At 39.4% G+C, this 18,275-nt stretch overlaps 1 protein-coding gene across 1 annotated transcript in view; it reads right to left on the bottom strand.

Annotated features, from left to right (window-relative positions):
* Positions 1 to 6,471: 6,471 nt before the first annotated feature.
* The window catches only part of RDM1 (RAD52 motif containing 1), a 502,099-nt gene continuing 490,295 nt past the window's right edge, over positions 6,472 to 18,275 (bottom strand). The window contains exon 6 of the mRNA XM_044055362.1: positions 6,472 to 6,729. Within this exon, the coding sequence (XP_043911297.1) occupies positions 6,722 to 6,729 (8 nt within the window). The 3' untranslated portion in view covers positions 6,472 to 6,721. The remainder of the gene's footprint in view (positions 6,730 to 18,275) is intronic.

The raw sequence follows: 18,275 nt of genomic DNA, 5'->3' as shown, positions 1-18,275 counted from the left end.
ATTTGTTCATTTGAAGTACTTTATTAAATCTAGCTGCTTCTTTGGGAACCCTGGGTTGACAATCAGGATTACTACAGTTAGCAATAAATGCATCCTTCAAGGCTGGTAAAATAAGGGGGATGGGACTGGAACGAAGTATGCACACTTATAAAATATAAATTCCTCAAGTCAGGTAGAACGTCCACTGGCTCCCACAAAAACACCTCATTCAACCGACTTATTGTCCCAGAAAATGGGGTGGTGAGGACCATGTTTCCTCAGAATTAGACTTCGGGGCTTGGGAATCTGCAGGAAAAGAAGCTCTGCCTATGTCAGAATCCTCTGACATGTTTTCCTCAGGAATTTGTTTACTATTATTGCTCTCAGATAAGGATTTCTGTGCAGTAGGATTGCATATAATAATTGCCTGGTTAAGGTAAGAACATAGTCTCTAACAAACACCATGTCTTCAGATGAACGCTTCAACCTTTTTTTCTTTGCAGCTACAACCTTGGCTGTGGACCGACTAAGAGAAAGCATTTCTGCCCTGTCTAGAGTTTTTTTTTTCCCTGGTTACCCCGAAAAGCATCTGGCTGAGTGACTCCCTGACCCACAGAAGATAGTTTGTCCATACCCAGATTGGACAATGGAATAGCAGTGGACTGAGGAATAACAAATGGCCACTACAGGCTCACCCTCTATTGGCTGAGCCATTGACTTAGCCCATGGATTCGGCAAAGGTGCTTTAAGTTGCTGTTTCTTTCTTCCTAGATGCAGTGAGAGAAGAACCAGCAGGATCAGAGTAAGCGCCCATACTGGTACTGGGAGGAGATCTCAAAGCCAATAAGCATTGCTGGAACAAGTTGGTTGAAAGGTAAGTTGTCAAATAGTGTTCACAAGTAGCACACACACACTTCCCTACACAGTCCCCTTTCAAAGTAATGCACAAGCAGTACACTAAAATCCTGTCTGATAAACTCAAGAGTAAAAGCTAGAAAGATGGAAATAATGGCAGGTAGGTTATCATGGTGTACACAAGCACCAAAACAAGCAGTAAAATCTTGTGCCTGTTTAAAACATTTCTTGACATGAAATTTCACAAAAAATTATAAGGCTACAGAAGCAGTGTATATTCTCAGAACAATAGCCCCCAAATACATTAACTAAAAATAGCAGTCACTGAAAAGAAATTTCCAATATTTATAAAATAACTGGGTTTCTTAGGGAAAATAAAACCAAAAAATACAATATTTTTTCTTAAAAGGGCAACATATCTATGTGGAAGGGTTCTTTCCTGGGGACATATCTGCCAGAAACAAGGTTTGAGGCCAACTGATGTTCCTGTGATGCCTCAGAACTGCTGCTTCTTGAAGCAGCGAGAAAGTACTGAAGAACTCTTCATACAAACTGCTGATTTCCCCTCCACAGGGATAGCCAACTGTATCCTTGGTAGGATAAAAAAAAACATATAGCTTAGTCTTCTGCAGCAGTGAGAATGAATGTAAACTGCACAATAAACTTTTGTAAGAAATACAAAAATGTGCAATTTTGAACAAAATTGTTGGTACTACTTAATGCTCCTGTTCCTAACTTGTTACTACATCTCACAGATAATTTTATTTCATTTCTTTTATATATTTCTATTTCCATTAAGATATAGTAGAACAAAATAATGATATATGTAGCCGTTTACTATTTCAGTCATATTTTTAGCAAATGTAGCACTCGTATGTTTTTATTTAAATATGCAAAGTTTCATTCTTTTACATTTTAGTTCAATAAAAAGTTTAAGAAAATGTTCCTCCTCTTTTGTGTGAAATTTAATTCTGAAATGAAACAACACATATTAATTTGCTACATCCCTGGAAGACAAACAGCTCAGTCATAAATCTTGCTGGTTACATATAACAGAATTATAATAAAAAAAAAGTTTAAATGACTCAGATTACACAACTCTGAAATGGATACCAAGATAAATCCAAGTTGATGTAAAGAGGTAACAGCTACAAAACGAACAAAACAAGGCTGCTGCTATTCACTAATGCATTTTGCTTTTGCAGTAGAACCTTTAGCTAGTTATAGAAGACAAAATGATAATTAATTGTTCTGTTTGGGGAAGAGAATTAGAAATCAATATTTCTTTTGTGGATAATATAATGCTACATAAAAATTAATTACTGCCGATTTCACAGTTTGTGACTTTCACTTATTCATGACAAATCCTTCATTATCAGTATTAAGATTTTCTACAAATCTGGAAACCTTTTTGTTTATTATACTGAAGTTATATATAGTATCAAGCTTTATAGCTAAATCTTTTCTGTAAACACCTTTCTAGAATTCTGCAATTAATCTTTCATAATACATAATTAAGACAGCAATTTTTATGCAATTGTATGACGTTTTATACTAATAAAAATGTAAGAAAATAAGTTTGTGTCACATAATTAGAAAAATATCCTCACACCTGCAAATTTGTCAAGCAAATTAACTGTGCTATTTTTTTTTTTTGGGGGGGGGGTGTCACCCTTATGCTCAGTGAAGTTTTTTTTTCCAGAAATTCAAACTACAAAATCAGCTTTTAATGCTGTTTTCCTAAGCTTTCCTGCAGTGTGAAAATGAAATGAATGGCTGGGGTTACACCAAACTGTTTTTCTTTGACTGTTTTGATTGGACTTAGCTGACTTAAACATGCCAGAAGTCTTTAAAAATGAAACTTCTACGAAAAAAAAATCAAAAATCAAATACAGTCAAAATTTCAGCCTGAACTTCAAAAACATTTAGGTTTGTGTTACAATATGACTGGACACTGCATTTTAAATCAGTTAACTGGAAAGAAATCTGAAATACTAGCAATGTTTCTGTGATGACCCACCACTGGACCAATAATCAAGGAGCCTCAATCCTCACCACTAGCAACAGTGGGGGAACGTTCACTGGGAGTATGACAGGTGTACACACAGTATTTTTAGATGCCGGTCTCTGCATCAAGTGCAATTTCCCTTACGAGCACACAGAGACCACAGTCAGTCCAGGGCTGGTTTCTCACTCTTTCTCCAGATCCATAGTAAGACTCCTCACTAGCACAGCTACAGAGTTGAGATCTCAGCTGAGTGACCAAGCCAAGACCTCCAGTACCATCTCCCTCCCACCAGTGCATGGCCCTGCTCAAGTAGCTGACAACCCCCCCCCTAAAAAAAGGCTGGCACAGGTTTACTAGATATGGCCCCTCCTGCCCGGACTATAAGGTAGTTTTTACTAACACCAGTCACTCCTGCCATCTACCTTAAGGCTAACAAAGGGTGTCCAGTCTTGCTGTGTAATATTAATATTAACACAAATGGTAGTTTGACCAAGAGAAAGGCTTTTAGGAGTGGCCCACACAGTATCACTAAATCAATATGCAAGTAATCTCAAAACTTAAATATCTCTACATAGATCAGCAACAATGAAAGGGTTACATATATCTAATAAATAATAAAAGAACAAGACAATACTGACTATATACATTCACAGTAACATCAGAGTTCAAAACCACACAGGATATTTAAAACAACATTACAGGACAATGTCAAAGAAAAATATCTAAACTAAGCTTTACTGTATTCCTGACTGTATCTAAGAGAATTGCTATAACCTAAGAACTTACTAATAGAGCAAGGCAAATGTGATGAATGGATATTCTAGTTGTTGTCAGGTCCAGAGACTTTTCAAATTAATATCTCAAATATTACTGCTTGGATAACTTGCATAATGGCATCATTTCTTGTCATTTGACTGCTATTTCCCAAGCCAAACAACCATTGATGAAACTGGCAGTATTTAGCATCTACCTGTAAAAATAGACAGACAAGGTCTTCTCCTCAGATCTATGGCAGATGCTGGAAGCCATAAAATAATTGCATTCATTCATGCTTTCAAGACTAGTAATTTCTTCACCCTAAAGACAATACAGAAAGTTTTCCTAGTACAGACAAGTGTCTCTTGCTGTATTAAAAACTGAAAGATACCATCTTTTATGGCCTAGCCATAAAGTAATTTAATTTCAGGTATTTTTCTAAAATTTAAAAGACTGAGGGTTAACCTCCTGCATTCCCAGTTTCCACTGTTAAAATTTATACATTTAAACAGTTACAATAGTGCATGTACATTTCTGTTCTCCTCCAGTAGAGCACACTATGGCTACATTTCAAACCGTACTCAGAAAATACCCTTTTCAACACACAAGTCTGTACAAGCAGTTTCATAAACATCTGTACAGTTCTAATACATTTATAACACAAGCATCTTGTATAAATCATTTTGATATTCACCAATGACATATATTTAGTTCCAAAATTCCAGCTAGCAGTATCTCCTTTCGTCACACTTTCAATAAAGGAAAGTGTTAACTATCAACAAAATGTGCCAGTTAGAAAAACTACTACTAAAATAACAACCTAACCTCCAACCTAGACATTATTGTAAAATTATGCATTTGTCTTCACTATAAGACTTCACCAGAATAAAAAGACCTTATCCAAACATTCTTTAAAAAAGCAGTGATAATGATGTAATAAAACCCCAATTACTTTCCAAAAAATAAAACATGCAAGTATGTTTGTATATCAAGAGCGTTTTGAAGATGGAACAAAGCATGTCATTCAAACCTGGTATTTCAAAGCACTTAAAAGCAATTCCAGGTCTCCTTCATCAAATAAGACTATCTGAAATAAAGAAGAAAAGCGTTTGCTTCTACTAAGCATCATAATATGGAAAAAATCACACCTCCTAACACACACTACAGTAGGAGATACAGCATGGTCTTTTGTTTGTGCTACTGTATGCATGCATGTCTTGTGTACTGTGATGTTGGAGTACTGGGCTAAAAGACTAATTTATCAACTGGTGCTATAAGTATAGTTTCATATCTGTTTCTATGACCTCTCTTGACATGAGGGAAGTAAGTGGTCTACTTACCCAATTCCCTCATACAAAACCAGGCCATAGTTATTCTCTCAACATCCAAGGAGGGGAAGGTAATATTGCCTGTCAGTCATTGGTGCCCTCTCATTCTTAAATCCCTAAATTTTCTCTAGTTCCTTTGTAGTGACCTCCTCATAGGATTAAAACATTGTTCAACTTTCTGCATCAAGGCTTTATCCTACCCTTTTGTAGATTCAATGCTAAAGTAATTTATTAGGACAGCCCTTTAACTTTTCTCCCGCTTTCTGTATTAAACCAGTTTCAGGCCAGCTTTTCTAGTTTTCTGTAATACAAAATTATTCACAACCGACGTAAAACAAACCTGCTAGAAACAACCTGACAAACATGCAACTAATTAAAAAAAAAAAAAAAAAACAAAGCAAATTCTTTGCAGGGAAATCAACTCCCTGAGCCCCTTTACAATCCCCATAACCACATAGCTCTACATATATAACTCTAAGGTTATTCCAACTCAACACAGTAATATGAAAAGTATTTTACTCCACAGTTTAGTTAACATTGCTTGAGTGGTAGTTGACAAGCTAAAACTGATGAAATGCATACTGACGAGTGCTGTGCTGACTAGTGGCTGTAACCTACTGACAAGTGCTGTGCTGACTAGTGGCAGTAACCTACTGACGAGTGCTGTGCTGACTAGTGGCAGCAACCTACTGATGAGTGCTGTGCTGACTAGTAGTAGCAACCTACTGACGAGTGCTGTGCTGACTAGTAGCAGTATCATATTATGATGCTTAGTAGAAGCGAAAGCTTTTCTTCTTTATTTCAGATAGTCTTATTTGATGAACCTACTGACGAGTGCTGTGTGGACTAGTGGCAGCAACCTACTGATGAGTGCTGTGCTGACTAGTAGTAGCAACCTACTGACGAGTGCTGTGCTGACTAGTAGTAGCAACCTACTGACGAGTGCTGTGCTGACTAGTAGTAGCAACCTACTGACGAGTGCTGTGCTGACTAGTAGTAGCAACCTACTGACAAGTGCTGTGCTGACTAGTAGTAGCAACCTACTGACAAGTGCTGTGCTGACTAGTAGTAGCAACCTACTGACGAGTGCTGTGCTGACTAGTAGTAGTAAGCCCACTGGGAACAATTCTTATCCCATCTTTTACTAGCTCTATCTTTAGGTCTTACGGATTACCTTTCTAGCCAATCATCTGTTAAACAGGGATGCCATAAACAAAATGACAGCTGTGACTTCTGTCTATTTCTTTACCTTTTGTCAACTGGCTAAGACTAGCAAAGTATACAACACTATATCAGTAGCCAGGTAGGACTGTAGAGGCCAAGTGCTGCAGAAATGTTGAAAACAAGAATTAAAACACAAATGCATAAAAAATGGACAAAAGTACTCTACATCACAAATTACTATTCTGCTATTTACTCATATAGCGTGCATCCTTTTTCCTGATTCTTAAAAAAACCTCTTTGAACAATACTCTGGTAACCGCAGTTATAGAAATGGTACTGAAAACATACAGTTTTGATTCTGAAACAAAACACTAGAACAAATAACGTTTTTGAACAAAGCTTTCAGATGGGGCTTTATTTCACACAGGACTTCAGCTGGGAGCCTCTTTACTGAGATTACAGCCAGAACCAAAGGTCCAAGGAAGAAAGCAGCATAACGGTGTTCTATCCTCCTCCATCAAAAATGTAGACTTTGGCGAATTATTCCAGCAGTTTAAGCTGTTCAACATCAAAGCTAATATCGGACAATACCTCCTCTTCTCGCTGCTGCTGGGTCTGAGTCCACGATAAATCATTCACCTGTCAAAGATACAGTAATGTTAGTGCATATGCCTTATAAATGCTTTAACTAGCTCAGCTTTGGCAACGTACCGATTTCAGCTAATACTACCACATACATTATCTATGTAGTATACATTGTCAAATGCTCATTATAAAATGACTTGTCATGCATGTAAATATTTTGTCATAAATGTCAAACCCAAAAAATAACTGTCCAGTGTAATTTAATAACTTCAGTGCCAACATCAAAGCATCTCTATCACTCACAAATATGGCAAATACAAATCCGTACACACCTCTATTACATCTCAGCCTAGTCCAAGGAAATTCACAAAAAGCAGCAAACAAGTCAATCTGTCTGTATGTGGCTTTGAAAAAACATTCTTAAAAGATATGAGTTGAAGTGACGCCAGTCAGCAACTGGAGAAAGAATTGTATTTACTTAAATAACAGTGCAGTTATATCTGGTGGTCTTGCTGATCTAACTTATGTAATGAGGCACATTTGTTTCATTTTAACTATGCCTAACTTCTCTCTCACTCTCACTGATTATGCAACTACTTGCATTTTAGATTATTGTTATCTAGGGCTTGGAATAAAAGGACCATTTTTATCCCAGCCCACTTACCTGCTAAGATAAATAATAAACATTTGGAGTACAACTGCTCCAGTTCCACCTCTGCAGAAGGTACATGGAAATCTTACATCTATGTTCTAACCAACTGCAGTCAGATAAGGCACAGATGAATACTGCACTGGGATATAATCTTTAAATGGTACACTTACCTCATGGCCTCAGTCTGATCTTCAGATTAGCAGTCTTACTTGGATAAGCTGTGCTAACTGGGACTGGACACTGCCTTGAGTTACTCAAATGTGTGGTTTATGCACCTACTACATACTTCAGTACTTACTAATTTCAAGCTTTATAAACTATCAGCTCAGATAACAGTTAATATTTTGGTGTGCTGAGCTACACTGTATTCTAAAATTGTTTCTATAAACACGATAAAAAGCTTGCCTCCTGACAATTTTACTCAGTTGGTTTCCTGAGAGTTGCCAGGTTGCTGTAGCATCAGAGGTAAATGACTGTGACACGGTAAACCATAATATACTCCTCAACAAGCTAAAACTGTTTTTTTTATGTAATAATACATCCCCAGACTGGTTTAAGTCTTTCAGTTGGAAAGTGTTTTCTCAGTCTGCTTCCCCATTAACAGAGTGTCATAAGAATCACACTAAGACCACAGATTTTTACCACGTTCACAAGTAGTCACCTTGAGGCAATATGCAAACGACTACATTAGCCTATAATACTCTCAACTTTAAACAAAACTTAAATCAGAATTTTAAGCATCCTTCAACAAAACAAACACTGGATGAAACAAAACTAAGTAACAGTTAATAAAACAAGGTTATACAGTACTTTCTGTACTCTTATCTTAAACTCTGAGTTATTGTCATTACTTCCCCTCTAAATGGTGAAGTCCTTATGTATTGGAGATATATGAATGACTTTAACATATTGTTTTATTGCCTTTTTTGTAAACTCTCATGCTACAAGTGGGAACCCAAGCATTATAATGCATGTTTCTATTACCTCATGTATACTGTAGTGTTTGTAAACATTTTACGGTGTACCTTGTGAAGCTTTTCTCCCTGGGCCTCTGCTGAAAAAGGGCGCAGGCTTAGTCAGACCTTCCCAGTCAACAAATGTCAAATAAAATAAATAATTCTCTTTGGTATGCAAGTTTAGAAATCATCACTTTCAAATGTTTTTAATATGAAAGATTCTAATAACACATATATAGTTCCTCAATGAAAATACCCAAGAATCACCACTAATTGTAAATTAACTTTTGAACATGTGAACTCACCATAAAAGACATTCATAATAAAAAAATAGAAGCACATCATCATTTAGTCCCAAATCCATTTCCAGTCATAAAAAAAAGAACTTAAATGAAAGTCTGACTCTCCCAAAATTGCTTTATGGTGCTACAATAATGGGAAACAGAAACAAACGTAATAAACTTACTTAAATCTACCTACATGAATAAAAAGGATCATCATGGACCTCATAAATAAAGATATTGGGGACCTACAAACACTGGATCCTACCCAGTTCGGCTTTGTTAAGTGCAGATCCTGCCTCTTAAACCTGGTTGATTTCTTTGAAACAGTCACCAAGGCCATTGACGAGGGGAAGGTGGTCCACACAGCCTACCTGGACCTCGCAAAAGCCTTTGATACAATACCCCATTATAGATAAGCTCACCAGCTTAAATATAAACCCCTATATGTCACTAGATGGATTGCAAACTGGCTCAAGGACAGAACCCACATGGTTAGAATTGCTGGAGCCATGTCAGACTCCAAACCAGTTACAAGTGGTGTCCCACAAGGCTCAGTCCTGGGACCTCTCTTGTTCGGTATATATTTCTCGGAGGTACAGGCCAACACGGAAGGACTGTGGCTGACCAAGTTCGCAGATGACTGCAAACTGGGCGCCATAATCGACTCTTCAGTCGACACAAGCATCCTCCAAAAGGGCCTCACAGAAACAGACAACTGGTGCCAGAGCCATGGCCTCAAGCTAAATGCCAAAAAGTGTATAGTCATCCCTTTGGCAAAACAAAGTGCCCACAAATTACCACATAGGTGGTAATCCATTAAGTACAGAGAAAGTAATTAGGGACCTGGGGACCCAAGTTGATAGCAATCTCTCATTTGACAACCACGTGGCCAAAGTGGTTAGAAAAACATTTTATATAGCCCACCTAATCATGAAGGGATTCACATCTAGATCAGGGGACGTCATCGTGCCTCTTTACTCATCCCTCATCAGGCCCATAATTGAGTACAATGCCCCTTTTGGGATGTACCTTACCAGACACCTGCAGCAACTGGAAAGACCCCAAAAGTACCTCACCAAGAGGATCAAAGGACTCAAACAGATGCCATATGCTGCCCGGTTAAAGAAACTCCAGCTCTACTCAGTGGCATACCGCCTGTTCAGAGGCAATCTGTGCCTGACGTATAAAGCCATGTCCAACCCGGAATTAATGGACATGCTGCACCTCAGAAAATCCAAATGCCATCGAGCTACGCACTCGAGAGACTTGAACCTCAGCACTGAAATAAATAGGACATGCTGGAGGGACAGATTCATAACCCAGAGGCTCCCTTCACTCTGGAATAAAATCCCAGTCCAGGTTAGGCAGAGTCCCTCATTGACTCTCTTCAAGAGTGGATGGGGGATCGTAGGTTTACCCCGGGTATCACTTCTGTGTCACTGTTAGACAGAGGCACAGTATACTAACCTCGAAAAAGGGCATAGCAAAATAAATTTAAAATGGGTGGCGAAAGCCAAACACATTCTGGCTAGGCTTATAAATGCCCTAGGGCAGATAGCCTAGTATGAACCTATAAAAAATTGTATATTGTTGGTAGGACAGCAAAAACTGCATCTTGTCAACCATCACTATGCTGTATAAACTATATGGCTAAAGAAAATTGAATTGGGCATGTAAATGTTACAGTTACACATCGACTAGTTTATGATAGTCTCTGTCCCGACATCTACAATATAGTTTTTGATATCCTACTTTAAGACTGCCTGACCACTTTTTCCAAAAAATTAACAAGACCAATAACAAATATGACAATAGTAATCTTGATATCATATTGGCAGTCAGGTTACAAACATTTACCTCAACAAATGAACCATCCCAAACTTCCCTCTTCCAAAATCCTTTGCAAAAACTTTGACACACCTTATCCATGCAATTCATGCAGTACTGATTGACTCTTTCTTTAAAAACCTTTACAATACTTTCACTTTATTGTGTAACAGGATACATTCAGTTTAGAGTGTAAGATACTGATGTAAATTATTTCATATCTACTGAAGGAAGTGAACTTTATTTATATACCATGTTAACATCAGATGATACATGCAGCTTCTTTAATAGGTTTACCAGTGTTTGGATAAGGAACTCCATACTCTTCTGTAAACTAGTAGGCTTATTTTGTAAAACAGTGTTTCTGAAACTGGGGTCAGTATGATACATTCTAGGGGTTCGCAAGCTCACCTAGATTTTGGGCATCGTGAACGACCTGGGGGGGGGGTGAATTGCTCCGCTCACCATCAATTTATTAAAAAAAAAAAAAAAAAAAGAGACTTCCTGTCTGTAGCTGAGCTGCTTAATTTCCACATTCATGGCTAAGCAGCTACTTGCCCTGAGTTTTTAGAGAAGGAAAGAAGGAACAACTTCCATGTCTGCTGCTGACACTAAGCAGCTGCTCACTTGGCCTGTATTTTCTGCCTGGCAGTTCAGACTTGGAGGGAAATTTAAACAACTGCTCTGTTCCCTCCAAGTAAGGTCCTGGATTTATATTGGTCGCTGCTAATAGAAATGACTACAGAGCTGATCCAGACGATCTTGTCGAAAAGACCTTGGCCTGAAGGTATTCTTTTTTTTTTTTTTTTAAATCAAGGCAGTTGAGAGCATAGCTGTCAACTGTCCAGATTTTCGCAGTATGCTCAGATTTTTGCCTTGTTTGGTCGGTTTCTCATAAAATGGCAAATCACCTGGGAAATCGTTTTTGACTGAAGTCAGAAAATAACGGTAGACATGTTGTGCTTTAGACTTCATATCCTTCAGAAGATTCACACTAATGCAAAACTTGTTATTCTGTCAACTTTCTAAGTCTGAAAGAGCAAAATTTAAAATATGTCCTAAGTTTTAGCCCTCTGTCTCCACCCCATTATGACACGCTTTGTCCAGATTTCTTATGCTTCTTATGAAGAGGTTGAAAGGTATTTTGTGTGTGTGTGTAAGAGGGAGGCAGGCGGATAGGTGTGTGTGTGAATATATACAAGAGGGAGGGAGGTAGGCAGGCGTGCAGGTAGGTAGGTGCATGTTTGTAAGAGAGAGCGGGAGGCAGATAGGTGTGTGTGCGTGTTAGTAAGAGGAAGGGAGGCAATTGGTGTGTGTGTGTGTGTGTGTAAGAAGTAAAGAAGTGTGTTTAAGAGGTAGATAGGATACCCTTCAGCTGTCCAGGTTTTTGCAGAATGTCCAGAATTTTTGTCTCATTTGGTCTGTTTCTCATAAAATTATGTTTTCCTGGCAAATCATTTAGAACTGAAGTAAGAAAATAATGGCAGACCTTTGAGCTTTTGACTTCATATCCTTCAGAAAATTCATATTAATGCAAAACGTCTTTCTAAGTTTGTAAAAGCAATATTTAAAATGTGTCCTTAGTTTCAGCCTTCTGCCCCCCCCCCCCACCCATTATGACAGGCTTTGCCCATATTTCTTGCTGAAGAGGATGAGAGTTATGGTGTGTGTGTGTGTGGATGTAAGAGGGAAAATAGATGTTTTAAGAGGTAGGTAGCATACCCCTTCAGGTGTCAAGGTTTTTGCAGAATGTCCAGATTTTTTCCCTCATAATTTTAGTCTGTTTCTCATAAAATTCTGTTTTTCTGGCAAATCCCTGGCAAACCATTTAGGACTAAGTCAGAAAACAACGGCAGACATTTTAGCTTTAGACTTCATATCCTTCACAAATTCGTACTAATGCAAATCTTTCTTTGAAAGGTATGGTGTGCGTGTAAAAGACATAGGTAGCATACCCCTCAACTGTCCAGGTTTTTGCAGAATGTCCAGACTTTTGCCCCATATGTTTGTTTTGTGCAACTGTTTTCTTTAGCTAGCTAGCTAGCAGCTGGTATCAGTATTGTGGTATACAATTTTAAAGCAGTGTTAGTAGCATAACAGGTAGCATACTTGCTTTCTAATGCAAAAGGCTCTGGGTTCTACTCCCACAGCACGTAGATGGATTGCTTATACTGTGTTGTATTTTCAGGGTGTGGGGTGCTGAAGTCCTGAATATGTCCTCCTTTCAATGAGATGCCTAGAAACTATGAATTTGTTTTCAGTTTGCCATCCATGCAATATTACCAGCTTACCATTTTTTTATGTAACATAAGTAGGCAATTTATTATTCAAGGGAAGCAGGCGCTGAATTTGTATGTAGACGAAACACTGAAATATAAAGTTCTGTTAGCAGCATCCTTTTCATTAGTTACACATCTCTTTAATGTGGAATTATTCAGATGACTTGTACTTCTGCAGAGATTGTGCATATTGACTGATATTGGTGGATAATGACGGAAGTTTGAGTGCCTGTTTATGGTTAAAATGTTCTAAATAAGGCAGTTTTGTTATTACTGGCTCATATGTTTGTTTCATTGTTTACTGGAAAAATGTGCAAAATTATACATTTAGAACATGCTCTACCAAGTGGTTTTGTATTATACAAGGGGTATAGTTTAATAACTGTATCTTAAACTTTAATTATACAATCAGGAAGGTGAATGAAAGAACTTTTGCATGGTCCTAAAAATGTTCGCAAGGGACCTATGCTTAGAAAACAGCCCAAAGGTAAACAATTTGTCACTGGCCAGATTAATTTTTTTAATGTGGGTTTTAATGCTGTTTCAAAGGCAGAGAAGTTTTAATGCTAAGTCTGTTTTCATTATGAGACTGTATTGCTTTGTTTAGCTTTAGCAAATGTCTGTCAGTGTTTTTACTATAAAATTTGAAATAAAAATTTTAAGTGAAATCCAAATATCTGTAATCACTGTAGAAGTAAAGCAGAAAGTATACACACTGAGAATTTTGAACAGTGTCTATGGCAATGAGGTGGTGGTGGGGGGGGGGGGGGGTTAGCCAAGTAATGGGACACTGAAATGGCTGCATGGGGGGGGGGGGGCTGATCCAAACATAACATATGTGTACCTCCACCTATAGAGGTCCACCAAAATATTTCCTTTACAAAATGGATAGTCCAGCTTGCAAAGTTTCAGAACCAATGTTCTAAAATATTCAGGCTACAAGTGTTCTGTTGGTTAATGAATCTAATAGAGTAAAACTGATTTGTCTGCCCCCCAGGGAATATTTGTCTCAAGTCAAAAACAATACGAGCAAACTAAGGTAAGGGTGCACGTAACAGTTTTAGTCAAAAGAAAAACAAAACAAACAGCTGCTGTAGCTTCTGTACAGAGTGTGTTGAAAAAGTGAAAGTTATGTACTTACCATAACAATAGATCTGTATTGTCTGCTTCTGTCCTGCACAATGTATGGGTACTTTGGATCTGACTTGGGCCACTCCCAGACTTTGGATCCAAAGCTCAGGCTCTTCCCCTAAAGTATAATACCCTCCTTGCACTGAATTATCTCGGATCGAGTTTGCCCACTTTCTCTAACAAGGAAATTACACCCCCTGAAAAAGGAAATACTTTTTGAAGATGCACAGAGGAACTTCAGGAATACAGTACGTAGACAGATTGTCAACAGATCAGTGCAGTCACTCGAGAAACAAAAGAATATGAAATGAGATCTGGATGGTGGGAGAGAAATTGAGGAAGATGGAAGCAGACAACACGGATCTATCATTACAGTAAGTACATAACTTTCGTATTTAATATTGTCTCTTCTGTCCATCCTCGATGTATGGGCCAGAGTCCTCAGCCACCACAAACCTTGAGAGGTCTCATGGAAAGATATTCCAGAGGATGGCTGAACCAGAGGATGCTTAGGATCTAGACTGCAAATCCAGTTTGTAGTGAGGTATAGTAGCTGCTACACAAATGTCATCAACTGGAACTTTTGAGAAAAAGGCAGTTGAAGTAGCAACTGACCAAGTAGAATGAGCTGAGCTTACATTGCCAGGCAAAGACAGACCCTTTTCCTTATAAACATAAGACATGCAACTCAGATGACCATCGTGAAAACGTTACTTTAGAAACTCTTTTACTCAATTTTGCCGGGGAGAATGACAAACAATTGCCAATGTTTCTTATGTCCTTATTGCAGTACAAATAAAACCAGAGTTGTCAATGACAATCTATTAGATGAAGTGTGTACACTCATTAGAAAAATGGTGAAAGAAAACAGGAAAATTGATAGATTGGTTCAGCAAGGATTCTGCGGCCATCTTGGGAAAAAAAGGAAGGATTACTAGAAAAATGGGGAGATTGACGGACTGGTTCAGCAAGGATTCTGAGGCCACCTAGGGAAAAAAGGAAGTACTGGTTCTCAGTGATACCCTGCCCTTATGGAAAACCAAACAAGGGGGCTTACAAGAAAGGGCGTGAAATTCTGAAACTCTTCATGTTGAAGTAACCTCCACTATAAGCAATGTTTTCTAACAAACATATTTTAATTCAACTGTGGCTGCAAGTTCAAATGGAGGCCTTGTCAATGTTTGAGAAATAAAGTCCATGAGGGGAGATTAAAGATGATAAGCAACTCTTAAGAAGACCTTAGACAACTTCAAAGCAACTGATTATTTTCTCCTATGTGAAAGCTAGAAATGGCCATCAACTGGATTTTAATTGTAGAGTAACTTGCTCCATCATGAAAAAGGACAGCTGAAAAAGGCATCTATATCCCTTGCTGGAGGCCGAAACTGAAAATTTCTTCCATTTACTCTTGTATATTTTTCTGGTATATGGTCTCTGTAAGAAGATCAAAATATGTACCACCTCAGATGAAAGCCAGGGCTGTCTAACCATCACAGGAACTGAAGAAACCATGTGGTTAACTTGAGGACTTTGATATCTGGGTGAGGTGTCCCAAACAGGTGAGACAGAAGGTCTGGAGCTGGGTCCAGCACCCATGCAGGCCAGAACAGAGGAGACTGAATGAGGGAAAACTTCACCTACTGAGGCCAAAAAAAAAAAAAAAAAAAGAGAGTGCAATGAGGATCACTGTTGCCTTGCTCCACACTGCTTTCTGCAGAAGCGTGGGTATGAGAGGAGTTGAAGAATAAGCAAAAAAGAGACCAGGGGGACCAACTGTGGACCAGAGCATCTCTCAGGGCATTTGGTGCTGGAGGGGGTAGCAATTAGATTGCAAGTTCATCCAAGCGGTTGAAAATCTGCTCTGCCACTGATAGAATGAGGGACCACTCGTGAGGTAAAAGAATAAATCTGCTCAAACTGTCTGCTAATACATTGGACTTCCCCGGGATGTGCATTGCTATCAGATAATGGTGAGAACACACCACCCACTGCAAAACAGTACAGTTTTGTACCTACCATAAATGTAGATGTCCGATAGGTATGCATCTGCAGTCATCACATATGGGTTGTCCTGCCTCAGGCAGCCCTTCGGTCGGCCGGATTCCAAAGTCTGGGTCCGGCGTCGACTGATGTCGCCCTTCCCCGACGTCAGAGCGCCTGGGGTATAAAAGCGTCAGCCGACACCATCTTCCTCAGTGTTTCTTGCCCCAGATGCCAGGTGCCCTCAAAGGAAGGCTAAATTTGGAGAAATACAATAAATTCCAAACATGCACAGGAATACAAATACACCATAATAGATAACCCCAGCTAGCTATGAGAGGGAAAAGTACCCAATTAATACCAAAGAGGGGAAGGAGGGAGGGTAAACCTGACTGCAGATGCATACCTATCGGACGGACATCTACATTTATGGTAGGTACAAAACTGTACTATGTCCTTCAAGGATGCATCTAAAGTCATCACATATGGGTAGAATACCATAGCCAATCTGGCGGTGGAGGATCTATGTAAAGGATGGTGTAGCTAAAATGCCCTGCAGGACTGCCGTAGCAAAGCCTGCTCTGGATCTGGAATATAAAGGTAAATTGTAATGCTTGGAAAATGTATGCACGGAGCTCCATGTAGCAGCTTCTAAAATGTCCTTGGTAGCCACCCCTCTTAAGAAGGCTGTGGAGGTGGCTGTGGCTCTGGTGGAATGAGGTCTAATGTTAGCTGGCACAGTTTTTCCATGAAAGGAATAACAAAAACAAATGCAATTCCCTATCCATTTTGAAATTGTCTGTTTGGAGATTGCTTTTCCTTGTGCACCAGCAGCATATGCTACCAACAGCTGGTCAGTTTTTCTGTAGCTTTTAGTTCTGTCCAAGTAGTAGCGCAACTATCTGTGTATGTCCCGGGTGTGCAGAAGTTTCTCCCCTTTGTTTTGTGGATTTGGAAAGAAGGTAGGCAGGTGAATAGCTTGGTTTAATGAGATCCTGGATACCACCTTTGGCATATATGAAGGATTGGTTCTCAATGAGACTCTGTCCTGATGAAAAATAAGAAATGGCTGTACTGCCATGAGGGCCTGTAACTCAGATACTCTTCTTGCTGAGGTTATGGCCAGAAGGAAGGCGGTCTTCCAAGACAGGAACTGTAGTTCTGCAGATGCTGCTGGTTCAAAGGGAGGCAGAGTTAGTTTTTCCAACACAAAGTTAAGGTCCCAAGTAGGCACTGGAGGTTTCCTTGGAGGATTAATGTTTTTAATTCCTCTTAGAAACTGTCTTAGGAGAGGATGAGAAAAGACAGAAGGATCAGTATTGTACTCTGCTGAAATTGCTGAAGCATGAATTTTAATGGAAGAGTAAGGCAGGCCATTGTGGAGCACTTCTGCCAAGTATTCCAGGATATGTGGCATGTTCATCACTGTCGCATCTAGGCCCTTTGTGGTGCTCCAAGTGTGAAATCTTTTCCATTTTGCTGAATATGCCTTTCTTGTGGAAGGCCTGCGAGCTTCCATGATGATATCCTTCACTCTCTTGGATAGCTTATCCTGAGGAGGAGTCAAGGTATTTTCCAGGCTGTAAGTTGCAAGGTTTTCAGGTTGGAATGCAGAGTTTTGTAATTGTGCTGTGTCAGGAGAAGTGGCCATTGAGGAAGAGGCCATGGTTTCATGCTTGACATGCTCTTTAACAGTGGGTACCAGTGTTGTCTTGGCCAGTCTGGAGCTATCAGAATCACTTTTGGCTGCTCAGTCCTGATCTTAAGTAAGACCTTGGTCATTAATGGAAGAGGTGGAAATGCATACACTGTTAGAGTTCTCCAGCTGAAAGATAGGGCGTCCACTTTCCATGCTTGTGGGTGGTATGTCCTTGAGCAGAATTTCTTCAGCTGATGATTGTGGGGGGAGGCAAAAAGATCTATGTCTGGCCTTCCCCATGCTTGTGTTATCTGTAGGAAGATGTCTGGGTGCAGCATCCATTCGTGTGCATCCATGATATTTCTGCTTAAGCTGTCCGCCAGTATATTGTCTTTTCCTGGCACAAACTGGGATTGCAGGTCTATATTGAGTTTCAAAGATAGTTCCCATAGATTCATTGCCAGTCTGCAAAGAGGGTAGGAATGGGTGCCTCCTTGTTTGTTTATGTACCACATAACTGTGGTGTTGTCTGTCCTTATTTGCAGGTGGCCTTGATGCAGAAAGAGTTTGAAGGCCTCGATTGCATGTATCACTGCCAGCATTTCCTTTTGGTTTATGTGCATGCGTAGCTCCTTTTGTGACCATAGTCCTTGAATACATCTGCCCTCCATGTGTGCTCCCCAACCGTGGTCTGAAGCGTCCATTGTAATGGTTTGGCTGGCTATTGGCTTGCTGAAGGGCAGACCCCTGTTTGACTGGCTTGCTTGAGCCCACCACAGAAATTCCTTTTGGAGGCATGGAATGAGTGGGATCAAAGTTTCTAAGCTGTGACTGTGCTGAGTCCATAAACTC

The sequence above is a fragment of the Protopterus annectens genome, chromosome 13.part0 (genome assembly GCF_019279795.1).
Source record: "Protopterus annectens isolate FY-2018-M chromosome 13.part0, PAN1.0, whole genome shotgun sequence".
Classification (NCBI taxonomy): Eukaryota; Metazoa; Chordata; order Ceratodontiformes; family Protopteridae; genus Protopterus; species Protopterus annectens.
This window is presented reverse-complemented; position numbering and strand designations above follow the sequence as displayed.